The 22958-nt window shown below is 48.2% G+C and overlaps 1 protein-coding gene across 3 annotated transcripts in view; it reads left to right on the top strand.

Annotated features, from left to right (window-relative positions):
* RNF216 (ring finger protein 216) overlaps window positions 1–22958 on the top strand; it is a 171012-nt gene that overhangs the window by 128182 nt on the left and 19872 nt on the right. For all 3 annotated transcript variants that reach the window (XM_021086051.1, XM_021086050.1, XM_021086049.1), the window contains exon 14: window positions 12361–12458. In XM_021086051.1, the coding sequence (XP_020941710.1) occupies window positions 12361–12458 (98 nt within the window). The remainder of the gene's footprint in view (window positions 1–12360; window positions 12459–22958) is intronic.

The raw sequence follows: 22958 nt of genomic DNA, 5'->3' as shown, positions 1-22958 counted from the left end.
AGGGGAGCCAGCAGAGGGGGTTCTTTGGGACTTAACTCACTCAAGGCCGTGAGAGAATCCTCTTTAACCTGTCTACTCCAGGACCTGCCTACGACTGTATCATTCCCTTCCCCGCCCCACATATCCCTCGCTCCTTTCAGCTTCCTGGCCTCTCCACTCCCTCCTTGCTGTTCCTGTGGCCTGGAATTCTTTCCCCAGACATCACAAAGCTTACTTTCTTATTTTTCTTATGTCTTCGCTTAAATACACCTTTTCCTAGAGGCCTTCTCCAACCACCCACTTTAAAATTATGAACCATTTCCTTCTCTACAACCCAGCACCAGCATTCTCCCTCCCTGTATTCTTCTCCTCCGCACCTGTCATCTTGTCTAACTTATGGTGACCTTTCCCTCCACCCCTAGTAACTTCGGAGAAGGTGGGAGGTTTGCATTTGTTCATTTTATCTGCTGTTCGCCAGAGCAGTAGTCAGAGTATATTAATGTCCACCTCCTGGCATTGCCCTGGATGTTGTTGATGTAGTCCAGTGGTTCTGGTAAGTGGACATTCTAGAGAAAGTCATCCATATTTGAATAATAACTACTGTAAGTGAACTGGTATTTTTGTGGTTATCCTGACAAAAGTAAAATTGAACTTATGTTTATTCCAGGGAAACATTTACTGCCCACTCTGTCTTAGAAGTCCTGGTCCCCATAGCATAGTAAAAAGCAGGCAGCTGTGGCCATGATGTAACTAACTGGCTCTCTGCCTTTCCCAGTCAGTATTTCTCAAGCATTCCTCTCCCAGGCTGCGGAAGTCTCCAGTGCCTTTATAGCTTTCTATCCCTAGGGGGCAGCATTAGCGCAGAAACCAAATTTATGAGCCGCCTATTCTGATTTGTCACCTAATCCTGTTGGATCGAAAGGAAAAGAGGGCTGGGCTTCTTTCTAATCGACAGGAGTAAGACGTTGAGATTTCTTTTTTCAAAATCTGCTTCTGTGAATAAAAAACAGTAAGGTGCGCATCCAGTGCACATATTTCTTAAAATCCCCATAATTGTGTGTGTGACACCATCAAAAAATAAGAACGGTGTAGAATCTTCTCTAAAGAAGTCCATTCCTCAGTAATGTGCCTAGCCACACCCAGATTTGAATTTCTACATTTTTTTTTTTCTTTCACGGCTGCACCTGCGGCATATGGAAGTTCCTGGGCCAGGGATCAAATCTGAGCCACAGCTGTGACCTTTGCCACAGTGGCAGCAACTCCTGATCCTTGACCCACTGCATCGGGGTGGTGGTGGTAGGGGGCTCAAACCCATGCAGCCACAGAGACAGCACCAGGTCCTCAACCCACTGCACCACAGCAGGTACTCCAGATTTCTCCATTTAGAACCCAAAGGTTTTTCTGCTTCAGAGAGATTGTTTACTCTGAAGGAAAGAGAGAAAACCCCTGCAGGGAGAGCTCAGCTTCTTGAGAGATGTGGTGTAATCCAGTAATTACAAGACATCCTTAAAAGATTAATGTTTGAATTTTGTTTGTCCTTTAAGAAATGTGGACCCAGACAGGCTGGACTTGTCTTCTTAGGGGTAGGGGAGTCAGGAGGAACCTGTGATCTGACCTCAAGTGGTAACTGACCTTCCAGAGCCCCCGGACGGGGGAAGGAGTGAATCAGGCTGACTGCAGATTTTTTGGTCCCGACCCCTCTAAACTAGAGGTTCTCACAGGCACCACAGTTTGTAAGGCCCCCTTCATCGGAAATGAAGAGAGATCAGTTTCCACATATTAACACTGTAGAAGAAAATCAGCAAAATATAAGCAGTACTGTCTCAGCACCATATGTAAGCATTCGGCCATTAGCTTATTGGTAATAACAGATCTATAAGTTTTGTGCATTAGGTTGGGGGAGGGGATTAGGGAGCAAAGAAAGGAACCCAATGAAAAAAGTGTACGCCTCTATCCTAAAGGCACAAACGCTAATGAAGTGTCCTGAAACTATCTTTTATATATATGTAACTTACTCTTCTCATTATATTTTTGTATAATTATAAATACGAAGATTTGATAGGGAGAAGCTGATGTTCTTTTGGGAAAGGGGGGTCACTTTACTTCGAGGCTCCACAAGCCCTCTTCCCGTGTAAAATGCAGACGTCCCAGGAGTCGGGGTGGGGCTGAAACTCTCTGTATGGAGAGGAATGTGCTTTTTCTTGCCAGCCTTCATCTCTCTGCAGTTTCTCGTACATGCAGCCCTTGTGTGTGTCAGGCCCTAGAAATCCAGCGATACCTGAGACATAGTGCGAAAGATTGTAACCTCTTCTCAATCAGGACTGACTTACTCACCAGTGTGTCCGCATGTGGCGCAAAACAGACGCTCAAAGGAGAGCATTTTTTGAATAGATGAATTGAACCCTCCATTCCAAGTCTGTAGCCATCAGCAGGCGTAGTGCCTGCAAGGAGTGCTTGGCTCCTTGGAGAGGTGATGTCATCCGATAATTACGAGACACTATTAAAAGCGCTGGAATGGAATCGCAGCCAAGTGCTCTAGGAGTCCAGGGAAGGAGTGCCAGCTTTGGCCCGGGTCATTCAGGTTTCCCAGAGCCCCCAGTATTTGAAATGAGAGCTGATGAGGAGGTGTTGCCAGCAGCGAGGGGACGTCCAGCAGAGCTTTGTGAGGTTGAGGGTGTCGGACATGCAGCACCGGCAGGAGGCCAACCCCGCTGGCCCTGAGTGCCGGCTTGGGACTGGCTGGGAGGCCTGGGACAGCCGCTTCTCTGAGCTTCTCTCCTGCTCCATCCTGCTCCCACTGCTCTACCAGATACCCTTCAGCTCTGCAGGGGCCGTCCCTCCCGCAGGCCCCCCCGCCCCGTCCTCTCACCACGCTTCACTTCCCCTGGCTGCTGCCTGTCTTCCCAGAGCACATTCCTATTCGGTGGTCCAGCCACTCCCACCCGCCCAAAATGTAGACTCTAGGAGGGCGGGGACTTCACTGGTTCACTGACCCTTTGCAGAGAATAGTGCCTGGTGGGCATGGCGGGCTCCTAGGAGGTGTTTGTTGAAGGAGGAAATTGAGGGTGTTAGCATTCCCTTCAGCGCAGCACTCAGCACTCGTCTCCGCTACCGGTATCCGTCTCTGCAGCAGAACTGGGACCTGGAGCGGAGGTGATGCCGGCCATGATCTCACATACTGTCACCAGCAGGTCTTCATGCATCATAGTCCCAGCCGCCTTTGGGGAGTTAGTGGCAAGTATTTACAAGGCAAAGCCCATGGGCTGGTTGAAGGACCCAGGACTGATCCTTGGTTCTGGTGTGGAAGGCTCACACTTGTACATCTAATGGGAACCTAAAAACGCACTTCTTGGAGTTCCCTGGTAGCCTAGCGGTTAAGAATACAGCATTGTCACTGCTGTGTCTCGGGTCACTGCCGTGGCATAGCTTCAGTCCCTGGCCCGGGAACTCCTACATGCCATGGGCACAGCTTAAAAAAAATTGAAAAATAAAAACACACTTCTTGAGTGTGGCTCAGCAGTTAACAAAGCCAACTAGGATCCATGAGGATGCAGGTTCGATCCCTGGCCTCGCTCAGTGGTTTAAGGATTCGTCGTTGCCGTGAGCTGTGGTGTAGGTTGCAGGCACAGCTCAGATCCTGTGTTGCTGTGGTGTAGGCGTAGGTGGGCAGCTGTAGCTCTGATTTGACCCCTAACCTAGGAACTTCCATATGCCATGGGTGCGGCCCTAAGAAGCAAAAAAAACAAAAACAAAAACAACACTTCTTCAGTGCCCCACCAGACATACAGCTGGCTGAAAGCGGCAGGAGCAGCTACTTCCTCAGGTGTCTCCAAAGACTGCTCTTTGACTGGCGGGTTCCTATCATTATCATTAAGCAGCGATGTCCTCAGGTTTAAACCTAGGCCATCCTGCCCCTGACTGGGCCGCTGCCAGCTCTGCAGGAAGCATGGGGAAGCAGGCATCCTGCACAGCTGCAGCTGGGCGTCCACGACTTTGATAACCCTGACGTCGGTTCTGTGCAGCCCTGCTCATCTTTTTTCTCTGCTCTCTTTACACAAGATGCCCATTGTAACCTCAGGGCTTGTCTCAGACCCTGTGCCCTCGGGTTTCCAGTAAACAAGGACCTGTTGGTGCTGGCACACACCATGCTGGCGAGCAGTGAGAAGAGGGTGGAAAGTGCAAATGGCTCTGAGCAGACTTGAGTTCATAGCTCTGTGATTTTAAACAAGTTAATTTGCCTCTCTGAGCCTTCCTTTTCTCATTTACTTAAAAAAAAAAAAAAATGGGGCGAGTGGCCAGTACTTCCCTCGTGGGATTGCTGTGTGAAGGCTGAGTGAACTGTGTGTGTAAGACAGCACCTGTACCGAAAGATGCACAGGTCTGGAACCGTGGGCCAGTTTTGCAGGGTCTAGGGGGGTGTCTGAGTTCAAGACCCTTGTTGAAGATGCTCCCTTACATAAAATAGATAAGCAACAAGGATTTACTGTATAGTATAGGGAATTATATCCAGTATCTTGTAATAATCTCTAATGGGACATAATCTGCAGCAACAACAACAAAAATCCCAAAACACCTGAGTCACCATGCTGTACACCTGACACTAATGCAGGATTGTAAATCAGCTCTACTCCAACAACAATGAACTTTAAGAAAAGATGCTCCTACCACGTACATGACAGTTCAATGGGAAACTCGTCTAAAGAGCCCAAACTGGGAAAACGATCTCCCTCTAAAAATAACAATGAAACTTCTTTCTGAAGCCACATGTGAGACATGGTCCTCTTGCTTCTAACAAGAAGACAGGCATGTTGCCATTTGCAGGCACAGGTCAGCCTCACCTCTTTGAGGCCCAGCATTGGCGCCACTTGCTTTCGGAAGGAGGTTGGGGCCTCCCTTGCAGAGAGCCGTGAGGGAAGTCGGGCCCAGAATTGAATCCACTCAAGGGCTTCATGCCGCAGAAGCTATTTACTTGGCCCCAGTTCAGTGAGGGTCACTGCAAGTCCTGCACCCTAGGCAAGCCATCCTCCTCCGCGAGCAGCCAGCATGATCTTTGGAGAGAGTGAGTCAGTCCGCTGCATTTCCCACCCTTTTAGACTGGCTTTCCACACGCCTCCTTCCAGCCTCAGCGCCTTGACCACTGTCCACTCTCAGCCCTCCCCTTGGGCTCCCGCCAATACCAACTTCCTCACTGCTCTCTCCCGTGCCAGAACCTTCTCACATCCTCTTCCTTCTGCCCAAAACACCCTTCCCCCATATCTGGCTAACGTTGCTCATCCCTCAGGGCTCAGCTTCAACTTCACAGCCTCAAAAAAGTCTTTCCTGATCCCTGGGCGGTTTTACAGAACTCAGTGCTTTGCCGCCGAAATGTTCCTGTCAATGGTAGCTATATCTCCTACTTGTTAAATATCTGTTTTCTTCACCAGAACATAAACTCCAAGAAACTAGACATTGAGTCTAACTTGCTTCTTGCTGTATCCTTAGTATCTCATTCAGCCCTCAGCAAATGATAGAAATTCAGCAAATGTATGAGTGAATAAATAAGCTCTTCTGAAATTAAACTTATGTTCTCACCTCTGCCGCCCACCCTCATTCAAATCTGCACCTCCTCCTGTATCACATGATCCGAGTCCATGATTCCCCCAACCCAGCCCCGTAGACTCCCCACTGCCGCTTAACTGTCTTCCTGCCTCTAGTCTCAGCCTCTTCAGTCCATCAGACGATTTGGAAACACGAGCCCAGGCAGGTAGCTGCCCCGTCCACATCCCTTCCGTGAGGTTCTCGTGGCTAGAGTAGTAGATGCACAGCTTTATGATAGCTCTCTGTGTGGAACAAGAACATGTACAGCAGTTCCCATTATGGCCCAGCAGTAATGAACCCTACTAGTATCTGTGAGGACGCAAGTTTGAGCCCTGGTCTCGCTCAGTGGGTTAAGGATCCGGCATTGCCGTGAGCTGTGGTGTAGGTCACAGACAGGATCAGATCTGGCGTGGCGTGGCTGTGGCATGGGCTGGCAGCTGCAGCTCCAATTCGACCCCTAGCCTGGGAACTTCTTTATGTCGTGGGTGCTGCCCTAAAAGACAAAAAATAAATATATATAAAGCAGAATTTCCCCCAGAATATGTATATATTTATAATTATGTGTCTATGCTACTGTTGTAACATACATTTCAAAACATACATTAAATATAGAAATTTTTAAAGGGTAATGATTTTATTTAATATGAAAACCTTTTGTGCTCATTAAAATATTAACTCATTGAATAGTTTTCATTGCTGAAATGTTGGTTGAGAGTCTGGCTCTACCTTTTATATACTTTAATGGCTGATGTCGCTGGGAAAGGCACTTCACAGAGAGATGCTGATCCAGATACGAGGAGGACTGTGTTGGTTGCCCGATGTTCTCTTTACTCCTGATACTGGTTTTAGTCAATCCTAAGAAGACGCCACCTCCTCAAAGGATCTTTGTCTGGCGCAGCCCCTGTCTCTCTTGTGCTCGTGTGTGTGTGTGTGTGTGTGTGTGTGTATACTATTAGCCTCAGCTCCACTGTGCTCTTCTTGGTTTGCTCACATATCTGACTTCCTCAGCATGCTGACCCTAGAGAAAATTGAAGTTCTCAGGAGTTCCCGTTGTGGCCCAGGGGGTTAAGGACCTGACGTGGTCTCTATGAAGATGCAGCTTCTATCCAGCCTTGTTCAGTGGGTTAAGGATTCGGCATTGCCACAAGCTGCAGCTTAGGTCACCAACGCGACTCAGTTCCTGTGTTGCTATGGCTGTGGCATAGGCCTCAGGTGCAGCTCTGACTCGACCCCAGCCCAGGAACTTCCACATGCCCTGAGTACAGCCATTTAAAAAGGTGGCGGGGGGCGGGGGGGGGGGGTAGAAGTTCTCAGATTCCCTTAATTAAAGGAAGGAAAGCCCACTGATGCTGCCTGAGCTTTGACTTTCCCAAGCTTTATCAATTCCTAAGAGTTCCAGCGTCTGTCTCATTGTCTGTTTTCCTATCTTAAAGTTGGACTCTTTCTGGATACAGCCAGCATCTGTAAGTCATGTGGGACTTGAGGTGGGGAGAACCAGTTATTTTGACAACCAAAAGATGCATGTGGCCTGAATGCCAACAGCCCTGTGGCTTCTAGAGTTTGCTAATGAGCATTTGTGAATGGTCAGGTGCCCAGGCCACATCTTTTACTTAAGAGCCCCACCGTTCTTTGAGTACCTGAAATCTCAAAGCAGAGAGGTGGAATTTCAGAGATGTGATTTGAATTGGCCAAAGCCCATGCCCCTTATCTTAAGCCAACAACTTCTTTCCCCCAGAGAGTGAGTTTAGAAGTTTCGCTGAAGGAACCGTTCAGAAATAAGTGAGCAGGGGTTCCCATCGTGGCTCAGCAGAAACAAATCTAACTAGTATCCATGATGGTGCAGGTTTGATCCCTGTCCTTGCCCAGCAGGTTAAGGATCCGGCATCGCCGTGAGCTGTGGTGTAGGTCACAGAAGCATCTCGGAGCCTGTGTTGCTGTGGCTGTGGTGTCAGCTGGCAGCTGTAGCTCCAATTGGACCCCTAGCCTGGGAACCTCCATATGCCACGAGTGTGGCCCTAAACAGACCAAAAAAGAAGAAGAAGTGAGCAGTTTCTCCTCGTTTCCACTTCTGAGACAAGGCTAGAAGTCAAGCAGAGAAGGTAGAGGGTACACAGGAACCAGGCAGCTTCAGAGCCGGCCTAGAGGGCTGGTGAGCTCAGAGTGCGGAGTCTGGTCACTTGGACCCGGGGCTTCGTCGTCTTGCTCCTTTGCCAGCAGCAGGAAGCCCTGCTGTGTGTAGATGATGGCTGGACAGTGTCGGCCGTTTCTGTGAAGAGGTGGCAGCTCCCTGGCAGGGTCATCTGAAACCAAACTTGCTCTTCTGCCTTACCGATAAAACGGGAAGCTGCCGAGTGCTCTCTCTGTAGTGCGAGGTGAAGACCTTAATGAATAGTCAGAAGACCTTGAGGCATCTTGAGGACTGAAGGGCAACATAAAACCTAACTGGCAGTCTCTCTAGTCTTAGCAAGAGCACCCACCGCGGGCTGCTCCCTCGTGAGTTGGCCAGTGTGCGCACGCCTTCCCCAGCGAGAAGGAAGGCGCTGTCGTCTTGGTGTGTTTGGGATGCGGATGAGTTCAGCCGTTTCCTTCTGCTCCGAAAGTGCGCCCAGGCGGCGGAGAGCATCTCACGTTAGCTTTGGTAGCCAGGACGTGCCTGTCCTCACGTTGTGGAGTTCCAGGTCGGAACTGTACTCGGCCTTCCGACATGGTGCCGGTACTTTCTCATTAACCTTCCTCTGAAGGACGTGATTGTCTTCGTGGTAGAAACGTTCAGGAACATTTCTTCTGCCTAATTATTTAAGCATTTGTTGCATCCAGGAGCAAAGCCTGGCTGTTGTTGAAAGGAGAGAATTACAGTTTAGTCAAATGCGCAGCTTAGAAGAGAGGGTACCTTGTAAAGAGACAGCAGAGAAAGCTCCACGTGCTATTTGCTTGCCTTATTTTAATTGTGGGTTTCAGTTTCCAAGTAGCTAGTCTCTTCAAAAGACATTTCCGTGTTTTTCTGTGGGACCCTAGGCCCTTCAGTGAGACGTGCCTGGCTGAAAATCCACACGTGGACCTACAGGCGAGCTGCTTTGATGTTGGAAGCGAGCAGTAGCTTCTTGGTGATGGCTTCGTGGTGGCCCCTCAGGGCTGACTAAGTGTGGCCAGGTCATCTTGCTGTCGTAGACCAGCGCCTCACCTAGAAAATGGGTTTTTCCCTTGTGGGGAGGGTCCCATGAATTAATAACTGGGTAACCAGGCATGCTGAAAAGGCCGCTCTAAATGCCATGCATTGTTGTCAAGCTGTTATTCTTTGTAGGTGGCTAGGTTCGTATTGTTTTGAAGGTTAGGATGTAGATACCAGCTCATCTATTCTCCAGCTGCTGTTTCTCCTCCAGTTTCCCAGAATAGTCAGGCCCAGGATCTTTTTTTTTTTTTTTTTTTTTTTGTCTTTTTGCCATTTATTGGGCCGCTCTCGCGGCATATGGAGTTCCCAGGCTAGGGGTCGAATCGGAGCTGTAGCCGCCGGCCTACGCCAGAGCCACAGCAACGCGGGATCCGAGCTGTGTCTGTGACCTACACCACAGCTCACGGCAACGCCGGATCGTTAACCCACTGAGCAAGGGCAGGGACCGAACTCGCAACCTCATGGTTCCTAGTCGGATTTGTTAACCACTGCGCCACGACGGGAACTCCCCAGGGTCTTTTAAAAATGGGTTTTATGCTGCTTTACATTTTGGTGTGCAATAATGAAGTCACTACTGATTTCGTTTCTGTTTGCTGACAGAGATGTAAGTAGGGGGCCAAAGATGGTCATATCCCTTGGAAGCAATGGCATTTATTCTAGACTCTCTGACCAGTTCATCTGTGATACGAGTGTAGAGACAGGAGGTGATTCTAAACATCTTCCGCTTTCGGCCCGACGTCTTCCCTGTGTCCCACAGGCCCCTGTGTCTTACTGCCCAGATCAACCTCAGGATCTTAACACCTGCTCTCCCTCCTCCCAAGCCACGCCTGTTCCACTGTTCCCAAGCTCCATCCATATCACTAGGGTTTTTAATGGCCACGCCTGTGACATGTGGAAGTTCCCAGGCCAGAGAATGAATCCAAGCCACAGCTTCGACCTCTGTTTTAGCTACTGCAACACTGGATCCTTTAACCCAGTGTGCCAGGCCAGGTATCCAGCTCAACTCTGCAGCTACCGGAGCCACTACAGTAGAATTCTTTTTTTCTTTTTTTTTTTCCCAACATGGCCTCACTTGTGGCATATGGAAGTATCTAGGCTAGGATTTGTCGGGGGTTTTTTGTTTGTTTTTTTTGTCTTTTTGCTATTTCTTTGGGCCGCTCCCGCGACATATGGAGGTTCCCAGGCTAGGGGTCCAATCAGAGCTGTAGCCACTGGCCTACGCCAGAGCCACAGCAACGCAGGATCCAAGCCGCGTCTGCAACCTACACCACAGCTCACGGCAACGCCGGATCATTAACCCACTGAGCAAGGGCAGGGACCGAACCCGCAAGCTCATGGTTCCTAGTCGGATTCGTTAACCACTGCGCCACGACGGGAACTCCCTAGGCTAGGATTTGAATCAGAGCTGCAGCTCCAGGCTTATGCCACAGCCACAGCAATACTGGATCTACTCCACAGTTTGCAGCAACGCCAAATCCTTCATCCACTGAGCAGGGCCAGGGATCAAACTAACATCCTCACAGACACTATGTCAGGTTCTTAACCCACTGAGCTACAGTGGGAACTCCTACAGGCAGATTCTTAACGCACTGTGCCACGGCGAGAACTTCCGTGTGGCGATTATCTTGGGTTACACAAACCAGAAACCAAAGTGTCAGGTCGACAGCTCTTTCCTCACTCCCAAAGGCAGGACGTCACCAAGCCAGTCAGTTTTACTTCCGAAATTTCTCTTACATCAGCCAACTTTCTGTCATGACCTCACCTACCTCCTAATCAAGGCCTCTCCTGAATGATTTTAATAGCTTTCTAGTGTCTTACACGCTTTCCTCCCTCCACCCTGTTCTCCGTACAGAATCATCTTTTAAAATCACACACCTGCTCGTGTTACTTCCATGCTTGACGCCTTTCAATACCTCCCCAGCACTCTTAGGGTAAAGGTCAAACCCATAGCACAGCCTACGAGGCCTCACGCGGACTGGCTCCACTGGGCCTCTCCAGGCCTGTTCTCCCTGTCTGCAGTCCAGCCGCAGGAGCCAGACTTGCCCGGCCTCGTTTGCCGCCGTCTCTGCCTTACTAGTCCTCTGTCTGGAGTGCTGTTCTCCTTTTGCTTTCTTTGAGTCATCTTTCTGATCTCGGGCTCCGCTTCCTCAAGCCTTCATTGTTCCCCCAGACCAAACAAAGCCGACAGCATCATTTTTTCCTTCATTGTATATATTAGAGTTGTGATTTCCATTGATGGAAATTACCTTGGATTAATGTTTCCTTGTCTTCCCTTTTTTTAAGTGGCCGCACCTGCAGCATATGGAAGTTCCCAGGCTAGGGGTCAAATTGGAACTACTGCTGAAGCCTCCGCCACGGCAACACTGGATCTGAGCCACCTCTGCAGCCTCCACCACACCTTGTGGCAACACCAGATTCTTATCCACTGAGCAAAACCAGAGATCGAACCCGCATCCTCACAGAGACGGCGGGTCCTTAACCTGCTGAGCCACAACAGGAACCCCCTAAATTGGATTAATATTTCTTTACATTGTTGTTACTGATCTGAGATGGTTTCTGGCACATGTGAAAATATTTCATAAACTGTGAAGGAGCCTAGAAGAAGAAGTAGTGATCTTTTAAACTTAAGTTTATAAATGACATTGCGCTGTGGGGAATGATGTCCCCGTTTTTGGGTGAAGGATGACCAAGGCAGTGTCTCCCTTAAGGACCCCGGGTAAGCATACTCTAGACCATTCTTCAGCTCAACTCAGCCGAAGTGCCGCATGCCAGACCAACCCTGGAACACTGGGCAGAACCAGCCCTTAAGCAGCTCACAGTATTTTATTTTAAAAAACCCAATATTGGGAGTTCCCGTCGTGGCGCAGTGGTTAACGAATCCGACTAGGAACCATGAGGTTGCGGGTTCGATCCCTGCCCTTGCTCTGTGGGTTAATGATCCGGCGTTGCCCTGAGCTATGGTGTAGGTTGCAGATGTGGCTCGGATCCCGCGTTGCTGTGGCTCTGGCGTAGGCTGTTGGCTACAGCTCTGATTGGACCCCTAGCCTGGGAACCTCCATATGCCTCGGGAGCGGCCCAAAAAATGGCAAAAAGGCAAGACAAAAAAAAAAAAAGAAAAGAAAAGAAATATCCCAGCTGGTGGAGTTCCCGTCGTGGCTCAGTGGTTAATGAACCCAACTAGTATATCCATGAGGACACAAGTTTGATCCTTGGCCTTGCTCAGTGGATTAAGGAACCAGCGTTGCCTTGAGCTGTGGGGTAGGTCGCAGATACAGCTCCGATCTGGCACGGCTGTAGTGTAGCCCTAACCCAGGAACTTCCATATGCTGCAGGTGTGGCCCTTAAAAAAAAAGAAAGAAAGGAATATCCCAGCTGGCAGGTCCCAGTTTGGTGCAGTGGTTAAGGATCCACTGTAATGGCTCAGGTCGTTGCAGAGGCTTGGGTTTGATCCCTGGCGGGAGCTTCCGTGTGCTGCAGATGCAGCCAAAAAAATAAATATCCCAGCTGAAAGGGAAGGAGATCCTCTGGAAGAATTCAAACCAAGTGGAGCTTGTTTGGTATTCCTGTTGTTGAAGGGAAACTCATATGGTGTCTGCTCACAGGAGCTGTCTTTGCTCTCTCCTTTATCCCTACAGGAAACCTGTAGGAAGTGTCAGGGACTCTGGAAAGAGCACAACGGTCTCACTTGTGAAGAGCTGGCTGAAAAAGATGACATCAAGTACCGAACATCCATGTGAGTAATGTAATTCAGGGGCCTCAGTGACTGGTTTTTCAGCTTCCCTGTTTAGGCTGCCTTTGGGGCAGAAGGGGCAGTGAATATTGTAGAAAAAACGCGTTCTCAAACTACCCTAGTGTAGAATGATCTAAAGGAAGGAACCTAACCTGTGAGCCTCTGTTTCCTCATCTCTGCAGCCTCTTTGAACTGTTTCCAGGGTCAAATGTAACGTAGTAAATGCCTGGCACATATGAATTCAGCAACTCTTGGTTCCTCTTCTCCTTGTTGTTTATGTAAATAATAATTGATTATATTGCACTACTCTCACTTATATATCTGTTTTATGTAAGACACCGGTGGCCTGATCCATTAAGTGGAATTACAACCTCTAAATGCACAATAATGCAGTCAATGAAAAGAACCTTTGCTGTATGGCACTCCCTAGGTGGCTAGGCACTTTACAGATACTTACTTATTAAATACTTTAACTGTATAATAATAAAGGCTGTTTCTCTCTTGCGTGATAATCCAGCCCTGCCAGGCAGATGGGGCAGATCTGTCCCATGAGGTCCAAGACCCAGGTTTCTTTATTGCATCGCTTCACCATTCTCTAAGGCGGTCTTCTCATCTGCATGGTTGTGACTAGGTTACAGCCACGTTTGCAGTCCAGCCCATGGAAAAGGAGAGAGATAGGCGTTCCCTTTGTCGCGCAGCAGAAGCAAATCTGACTAGTATCCTTGAGGGTGCAGGTTCAATCCCGGGCCCCGCTCAGTGGGTTAAGGATCTGGTGTTGCTGCGTCCGTGGTGTAGGCCAGCGGCTACAGCTCTGATTCGACTGCTAGCCTGGGAACCTCCATATGCCACGGGTGTGGCCCTAAAAAGCAAAAAAAAAAAAAAGAGAGAGAGACAGAGACAAGTTGCCAGGCAGGCAACTTATCTCTAAGTTGTTTGGTTTTTTTTTTATTTTGCCTTGCTTGCAGCATGTGCAAGTTCCAGGGCCAGAGATCGAACCCACACCACAGCGCAACCCAAGCCACTGCAGTGACGACACTAGATCCTTAACACATTGCGCTGCAAGAAAACTCCTTTTAAGGTTTAAGTATGCAGAAATTATATATATTATTTTTGCTCATATCCTGTTGCTCCAGACTGAGTTACACGGCCACAACCTGGCTCCAAGGCAGACACCGTATGTAGTCCCTAGATGACTGATTTTATGTCCAGCTTAAATTTGAAGGGTGAGGAGTGGGTTTGTGACCAAGAAAATGAAACAGGAAGGGGCTATTTGCATCAGTAAACAGTCTCCAAGTCTCCTCCACAGGTAGGAACCGTTACCCTCATTTCACACGTGACACAGCTGAGGCACAGAGAGCCCAAGTTAGCATGGTCACCCAGGTAATAACTGATATAGCAAGAATTTGAACCTTGGCAAATGGCTCCCTGACTTTGCCCTTTACCATGAGCTTCGTAGGCAGAATAATGTTCCCCAAAGATGTCCCATGTCCTCATCTCTGAAACTTATAAACCTGTGAATGTATATATTACCTTTCATGGCAAAAGAGACTTTCCAAATGTGATTAAGGTTCTGGACCTTGAGTTACCTGGTAAACCCAGTCTAATCATGTGACTCTTGAAAGCAGAGAGAGCTTTTCTCAGGGCAAAGATGGAGTGATGGGCAGAGAGTCAGAGAGACATGAGAAGAACTCTGCCTTCCATTGCTGGGTTTGAAAATAGAGGAGGAGGGAATTCCTGTTGTGACTCCGTGGGTTAAGAACCTGACTAGTATCCATAAGGCTGCGGCTTCATCCCTGGCCTCGCTCAGTCGGTTAAGGATCTGGCGTTGCCACAAGCTGTGGTGTAGATCACAGATGCAGCTTGAATCCCTTGTTGCTGACATAGGCTGGCAGCTGCAGCTCTGATTGGACCCCTAGCCTGGGAATTTCCATATGCTGCACCTGAGGCAAGAAAGGAAGGAGGGAGGGAGGGAAAGAAGGAAGAGAGAGAGAAAGAAAGAAAATAGAGGAAGAAGGCCATGAGCCAAGGAATGTGAAAGCCACCAGAAGTAGAGAATAACCTTGCATTTACAGATACCAAGAAAATGGGGACAGAAGTTCCCGTTGTGGTTCAGTGGGTTAAGAACCTGACTAGTATCCATGAGGATGCGGGTTCAATCCCTGGCCTCACTCAGTGGGTTAAGGATCTGCCATTGCTGCGAGCTGCAGCATAGATCGCATACTTGGCTCGGATCCCATGTTACCATGGCTGTGGTGTACGCCGGCAGCTGCAGCTCTGATTCGACCCCTAGCCTGGGAATTTCCATATGCTACAGGTTCAGCCCTAAAAAGAAAGGAAAGAGAGAAAGAAAGAAGAACATTGAATAAATAAAGGAAAAAAAAATTTTTTTTAAAGAAAGAAAGTGGGGACCTCAGTCCTGCAACCTCAAAGAACGGAATTCTCTGCCAGCCCCAATGAGCAGCAGATAGATTCTCTCCTAGAGCCTCCAGTAGGTGACCCGGCCTGCCAGCACCTTGATTTTAGTCTGGTGAGGTCCATGCTGGACTTCTGACCTACAGAACTGTAAAATAATAAATTTATATTACCTTTAGCTAATAAGTTTGTGGTAGTTTGTTATAGCAGCGATAGATGACAAATTGTGGTACCAGAAGTGGAGGGCTGCTCTAACAAATACCTTAAAATGTGAAAATGGGTTTGGAATTGAGCAATGGGTAGAAGCTGGAAGAATTCTGAGAGGCACGATAGAGAAACACGTAGATTGCCTTGAGCAGACCATTAGCAGAAACATAGACATTAGAAGCCACCATTGGGGAGTTCCCCCGGTGGCGTAATGGGGTCACCAACCACTCTGGAGCTCTGGGACACAGGCTGGATCCCCAGCCTGGCTCGGTGGGTTAAGGGGGTGTTGCTGCAGCTGCACTGTTAGGTCACAACTGCGTCTTAGATCTGACCCCTGGCCCTGGAACTACATATGCTATGGGGCGGCCAAAAAAAAAAAGCAACACCATTGAGGGGCTCAGAAGTAAGTGAGGAAAATTATGGGCAAAGCCTGGATTGTTTTAGAGAATACTTAATCACCATAAACAAACTGTTGTTAGAAATATGGACATTGAAGTCACTGTTTGGTGAAGACTCAAAGAAAATGAAGAACGTGTTCTTTTTTGTTGTTTTTATTTTGTTTTTAAGGGCTGCACCCACAGCATGTGGAAGTTCCCAAGTAGGGAGCGGAGCCGCAGCTGCTGGCCTGCACCACAGCCACAGCCGCGCCAGATCTGAGCCGCGTCTGCCAACTACACTACAGCTCACAGCAACGCTGGATCCTTAACCCACGGAGCGAGGCCAGAGATCAAACCCGCATCCTCATGGATCCTAGTCGGGTTCATTAACCGCTGAGCCGTGAGGGGAATTCCAAGAACATGTTCATGAAAGTAGAGGAAAGGGAATTCTTGTCATATAGGGCAGAGCGCTAGGCCGACTTGTGTCCTGCAGTTTTGCAGAAAGCAGAACTGGTAAATCACGAGATTGGACATTGACCTTGGATTTCCACGCGCAGTGTTAAGGAGTGGAAAATGCAAGTGGAAAGAGATGGGTTGAAGGAAGAGCTACTAACAAAAAGGAAGAGGCTTGTTTGTTTCTGAAATTCTCATCCGATCTAGATGATAAGAGACCTTAAAATTAAGAGATCAACTGTCAGGAAAAGCATGCTCTAGAGAAAAAAAACCAAGGCTGTATTGAGATGATCAGAGTATTCAGTCACACAAAGGTTCTTTGAAGAGATTGAGAGTGACTCAAAGATCCCCTCAGTCTAAGCAGGGAGCCTCCAGGAAACTCGGGCATCATCTCTTAGCCATCTAAGCAGAAGCCAGACATAGAGATGGGTTTTCCTGGGAAGTTTCTGTGAATGGGCTTCATGACTGAGTGGAATGACTCCCTGTGACAGCACTTAGTCCTTGAGAATTTCACATCATTAGAAACCCCGCCAGGTTGGGCTGCAAGAGATGGTGCAAGATGAAAGAAGCCTGTCAGACCCCTAGAATTCTACAAGCATGGAACAGGCTGATTCAAAACTCCTCAGCTACAAGCATGTGCTTCCTTTCTTGGGAAAAGAAGGATTATTCAGAGTGAAACCAAGAGCCGCAGAGGACTATTCTCAGATCGGAAACGTAAGGACATGTGCCCAGTACTGTCTTTTGCCTGTCCCATCATTGTATTTTAGGAACAGATAATTTGTTTCTTTAGTTTCTTGGTCCCACAGATGGAGAGAAAGTGTGTTCTAGGGTTGATCATATCCAGAGTCTCATCTATACCTAATTTAGATGATAAAATTTGAGTGGTGTTATAATGGATGAGATCTTTGGGGTCCTTGGATGAGGTGAATGTGGGATGGATATGAATCTTTGGAGGCCAGAGGGCAGACTCTGTTGGGCAAAAGAAAATGATCGTCAAAGGTAGCCTTGCCCTAATCCCCAGAACCTATGTTTGTTTGGTTTTTTGGGAGTTATTTTTTGTCTTTTTGCCATTTCTTGAGCTGCTCCCACGGCATATGGAGATTCCCAGGCTAGGGGTCGAATCAGAGCTGTAGCCACCAGCCTACGCCAGAGCCACAGCCACGCCGGGTCTGAGCCGCATCTGCAACCCACACCACAGCTCACAGTAACGCCGGATCCTTAACCCACTGAGCATGGCCAGGGATCGAACCCCCAACCTCATGGTTCCTGGTCGGATTCATTAACCACTGAGCCACGACAGGAACTCCTGTTTTATTTTTTTTTAACCTCGCATGGCAAAGGGACTTTGCAGACATGATTAAAGTTTCAGTAAACAGTAAAAGCTAATAGAACCACATGCGTAGTAATCACAAATACCACTCCAGCTAGAAAAGTCTAGTATGGCTTCCTCAAATCTAGACCTACCCCTGTCTGTCGGCCAGCCTTCGTATTTTAGAGTGACCACCACCCTGACCAGTGGCATGGCCTTGAGTGATAAACGTGTCACTCCATGCTGTGGGTACTGCCATTGAAATCCTCATCATCGTCGTCATCGGTTCTCGTTACTCTGGACACATCCAGTTTGAGTCGGAAGGGAGGATTTCTGTTCTTTTTTTCTTTTTTCCTGCTTTTTAGGGCCGCAGCATGTGGACGTTCCCAGGCTAGGGATCGAATTGGAGCTATAGCTGCCAGCCTACACCACAGCAACACCAGATCCGAGCCACATCTGCAACCACAGCTCACAGCAACACCAGATCCTTAACCCACTGATCGAGGCCAGGGATTGAACCTTCGTCCTCATGGATACTAGTCAGGCTCATAACCTGCAGAGCCACGATGCAAACTCCTTTTCTTCTGATCTGAGCCTTTGTTCTGCCTTGAAGGATGTCTTATTCATGAAGTTAATACAGATTTATTGAGAGCTTTCTCTGTATAGCTATAGTTAAGAACTTTAAGCAAATTTCTCAATCTTCCCGTGCCTTGATTTCCTCATCTGTAAAGCACAGAGCATAATCGTATCTACTCGTGGGGTTGTTAGGAAGGTTAAATACCCAGAATGTTTCTTGTCACGTGTTAGGTCTTCCATAAGTGTGAGCTCTTGGTTGTTGTCGTTTTCTCTTTTCAGCAGAAGGCCTTGGTTGAGAAGTATGACAAAGCCCATAAACAGACAACTTCTTGCCTTCAGGGCTGCTCAGCCCTGGTCATATGCATTCTACTCGTAGTTGGTGATGGAGAATGGCCCCCTCTATAAACTGGTTCTTAATGCCCCCATGAGCAGGCATTTGAGTGACTCCAAGACTCAGTCACAGACCAGGAGATATTTTTTTTAGAAGGAAGAGAGTTGGTTACTTTTTGAAGCATAGCCATCATTCTGACTCTCCAGTCAGTTCCCAGTACTGGCTCTGCTCAGCCTGTTGGTCTGCCGTAGACACTTGGAGCACCACTGGGTCCACTGGCTGGGGGGCTTCTCTTGGTTTAGGCCCTAGCCTTGGCCTAGCCTTTTATTTCAGCAGTAAATGGATCAGAACTACACATTCCGATGTGATTATATCGATTCCAAAACCCAGGAAGGCCTCCCAAACGTCTGATAGGGGATATGAGATACAGCAATGTGTGCCTAATTTTGGAAGGAATAGCCTATTATATACACACTCAAACTCCCAATCATCAGAGATTCCAGATCTCTGTATTTTCAAGGGACTTACCTCCCACCTTCTGGCATGCATACACCATATTAACATGCTAGAGTAGTTGTCACTTCCTCTTCACTGGGTTCTATTTGCATGTCATTAGAATAGTAGACCAGCGTGTTTTCCCGTTGGGCGACAGATGATCAAGTTCCTTGCCAACTGCTTCTGGTATTCTCAGCTTATTGGACAGAGAATAAAAGCATTTTCCAGATCAGTAGCTGTGTACCAGTTGCCAGAGGTTATATTTATCTGCTTTAGTAAGAAATGACATCTGGGAGTTCCCATCATGGCTCAGTGGTTAACAAATCCGACTAGGAACCATGAGGTTGCGGGTTCGATCCCTGGCCTCGCTCAGTGGGTTTAGAATCCGGCGTTGCCATGAGCTGTGGTGTGGTGTTGGCCGGCAGCTACAGCTCTGATTGGACCCCTTGCCTGGGAACCTCCATATGCCGTGGGTGCAGCCCTAAAAAGACAAAAGGATAAAAAAAAAAAAGAAAGAAAGAAAAGACATCTGGAACAGCAGCTGCAATTAGAGGCAGCACCTGATTAAGTTTATCCTAATGCACTTTTCTCCAAGACCCATTCTTCCATACAGGCCAAACTGAAGTAAAAGGAGATGTTTTGGGAATCAGCACCCCTGCATCTTTGAGGTGTTTGATGGTGACATCAGTCTCAAAGATGCTCACAGGAATCCAGTATCATTTTTTGTAAGGAAGGGGTACTCCAGGGGCTTCCACTTCTTTTCCCCACCATATAGCCCTTACACCATGAAGCAGAGAGCCAAAGAATCCCCGACTGCCAGCTGTCCAAAGTAAGAGATCTCAGGAGTTCCTGTCGTGGCTTAGCAGTAATGAACCTGACTAGTATCCATGAGGACCTGAGTTCCATCCCTGACCTCGCTCAGTGCGTTAAGAATCTGGTGCTGGAGTTCCCGTCGTGGCGCAGTGGTTAACGAATCCGACTAGGAACCATGAGGTTGCGGGTTCGGTCCCTGCCCTTGCTCAGTGGGTTAACGATCCAGCGTTGCTGTGAGCTGTGGTGTAGGTCGCAGACGCGGCTTGGATCCCGTGTTGCTGTGGCTCTAGCGTAGGCCAGTGGCTACAGCTCTGATTGGACCCCTAGCCTGGGAACCTCCATATGCCGCGGGAGCGGCCCAAGAAATAGCAAAAAAAGATAAAAAAAAAAAAAAAAAAAGAATCTGGTGTTGCCCTGAGCTGTGGTGTGGGTCACAGACATGGCTTAGATCTGGCATTGCTGTGGCGTAGGCCAGCAGCTACAGCTCCTAGTCTCCTCCCAAGCCTGGGAACCTCCATATGCCATGAGTGCAGCTGTAAAAAAGCAAAAAAAAAAAAAAAAGATTTGGAATAGTATATGCAACAGGAAATAAAGGCAGCTCCCAAAAGGACCTCCCAGCCTGCTTAAATCGTGGTGAGAACTAATAATCATGGAATCATAGGCTCTTGATTGGTTATGTAGAGGAAGGCAGTGAGCCTTCCTGTTTGAACACAGGTTGGCACACACAGCTGCAGCTCAGTTTTCTCTCCCTTCCTGCACACGATCACATCCTGCAGGACTGTTTATTTCCTGCCTAGTTTAGAAGCTAGTGGCCAAATCACACTCCTCCCCAAAAAAATCAGCTATGATTTCTCCCCTGTCCCATTGTGTACTTTGATGTTACTGGATGGGTGGTTGGTCACCATATCTCGTAATAGCAGTCCTTTTTAGTACATGGCCATTCCAGCCCTAACTAGTACTATTCTTTTGCAAAAGCAAAGGACCTGAGTAGCTTTTCTTGCAGTGTTGAATAGCTGTTTGAATGTTGTAACAGCATCGAGTTGTTGTATGTGTTCTTTATATTCTTCCATCCTTTTAGAAGGGCCTTTTCTCCCCCACCGCACCCTGTGTTATTTCACAATGACAGTGTGGTGCAACAGAGCAGGCACATGCACCCTCTTCCTGCAAAGGTCGGGGTAACCACCCCTCCCACACTACAGCCTAAGCAGCTGCCCAGGGAAAAAGTCAGCCAACCTTAGTGCAGTGGCTAAAGCCATGCCTCGGTCTCCATCAAGGGTGCTCTTAGCCAGAAATTGTAGCAGTTCCCGCTGTGGCTCAGGTTAAGAACCTGACTAGTGAAATGGAAAAAAAAAAAAAGAACCTGACTAGTGGAGTTCCCATTGTGGCTCAGTGGTGACTAGTATTCATGAGGATGCCAGTTCAGTCCCTAGCCTTGCTCAGTGCGTTAAGGATTCAGCGTTGCCATGAGCTGTGGTTGCAGGCGCAGCTTGGATCCTGCATTGCTGTGGCTGTGGTGTAGGCTGGCAGCTGCAGCTCCAATTCAACCCCTCGCCTAAGAACCTCCATATGCAGTGGGGTGCAGCCCTAAAAAACACAGAAGGAAGTGGGCGGGGCTTGTAATTGTATTTTTTGTCACAGCTTTTTGGTTGGAAACTTTTTCATCAGAATCTTGTGAGTCTTAACATGGCACATTGAGGAGTGTCTTTGCAGTTGCTGAACTAACTAAAACCCTGAACGTATGTACAATAAGTTGACAGTAATAAATTCACTTTAAACTTTTTAAACGTTGACAGCGTTTCCCATTCAGCAAAACTTATAAGCCATTTGTTCTTCTGTAATTTGAACTGGGTTTAAATTCGTCTCAAGCCAGAGTTCTGCCTTCCTTCATTTGGGGGCATTCAAACATTAGACCTAAGTAACAGCAGCCAATTTCCTAATGTACTTTTCAAACGCATGATCTGGCTTCTGAGGAGCACACTGCCACAGTCTTGTGAGTGTCTGCCTGCCCCAGACTCACCCAGCTACGCTACTCGTACTTACCAGCAGAAAGACTGGGCGCAGTGGAAGGAGGAAGGATGCATCTCCTCAGCTTTAGGAGGGAGAGTGCAGACCAGAGCTCATCCCAGACCGTTGCAGTCTTCACATTGGAGCAGTTCCCTGGTCGACACTCTGGGTTCCTTTTTGGAGAAGAAAAGTGCTCAAGCAGTGGCATGCGTCCTCCCCTCAAGGCTGTCCACGCTTAGGGTCCTTCCTGCCCTTCTTAGTCTCAGTAGGGATACCTTTTGAGTCCCATCAAGACCATACTTCTCCCTGCCAGCGGGGTACAAGCAGCACAGCCTCTGCCATCTGCCTGCAGGGAACTCAGCAGAGAAAGACGGACACATAGGCAATTATAGCAAAAGTAGCAAATATTTTGGAGTTATGAAGAGCACCACAGAGCTTACTGATGCAGCAGTGCTAGCTCTTGAGAAAGAGCCAGAGCCTGTCATTTTGACTCTAGCCATCTGCCACCCTGACCGCCCCCCCATGTCAGTTGAAGTAGTTCTGGAAACAAGTAGCCTCCTGCAAGCTTCCCATGGGGCAGGACTGAATCCTATGCATGTCCACTCCCTACCACAGGGGAGTCTGGGGGTTGGGGTCCCTCATGCAGCTCTGTCCTGGAAGGTGGGCTCTGCCCACAGGAGGAAGTCGTAGAGTGGCTGTTAGATCATCCCCGACTACATCTACCCCACCCCGCGCCAGATACTTAAAATCTACAGTGTGTATATAGCTAAGGTTTACTGGCTCTCCTGTATCCAGGTTTGTACATAGAAAAAACATTTGGGAAGATCCTGAGTTTCTTTCTCTACATTTTTTTTTTTTTTCTTTTTAGGGCTACGCCCGTGGCATATGGAGCGTCCCAGGATAGGGGTCCAATGAGAACTGCAGCTGCCAGCCTACACCACAGCCACAGCAACTTGGGACCCGAGCTACATCTGCGATCTCCACCACAGCTCACGGCAGCACCAAATCCTTAAGCCGCTGAGCAGGGCCAGAGATCAAACCCACATCCTCACGGATACTGTGTCGGGTTCTTAAAGTGCTGAACCACAATGGGAACTCCCTCTCTCTCTCCATTTTAAGCATACAGGGACTCCTGTAACAAAAAGTCACTTTCTAAGCACTGGGTGCCAAGCAGTGTGCTCTAGATACTTTGTGTCCCATCTGTAACTCTCAGACCAGTAACAGAATGGGGAAGGGTCAACTGAGAGGTTGGGCTTGGCACATACACACTACCCTTTACAAAATCATTAAGAACAGCACAGGGAAGTCTCCTCAGTTCTCTGGTGGCCTATATGGGAAAAGAATCTGAAAAAGAATGGATATGTGTGTAACTGATTCACTTTGCTGTGCACCTGAAGCTAACACAACATTGTACGTCAGCTACATTGCAGTAAATTAAAAAACAAAACGCCATGAGAAAATTGGGTTCTCCCAATTTAAAAATGGGGAAACAGGAGTTCCCTGGTGGCCTAGTAGGTTAAAGATCC

The sequence above is a fragment of the Sus scrofa genome, chromosome 3, assembly GCF_000003025.6.
Source record: "Sus scrofa isolate TJ Tabasco breed Duroc chromosome 3, Sscrofa11.1, whole genome shotgun sequence".
In the NCBI taxonomy this organism is placed as follows: Eukaryota; Metazoa; Chordata; class Mammalia; order Artiodactyla; family Suidae; genus Sus; species Sus scrofa.
Note: the sequence above shows the minus strand (reverse complement) of the source record. Positions and strands in the feature narration are given on the sequence as shown.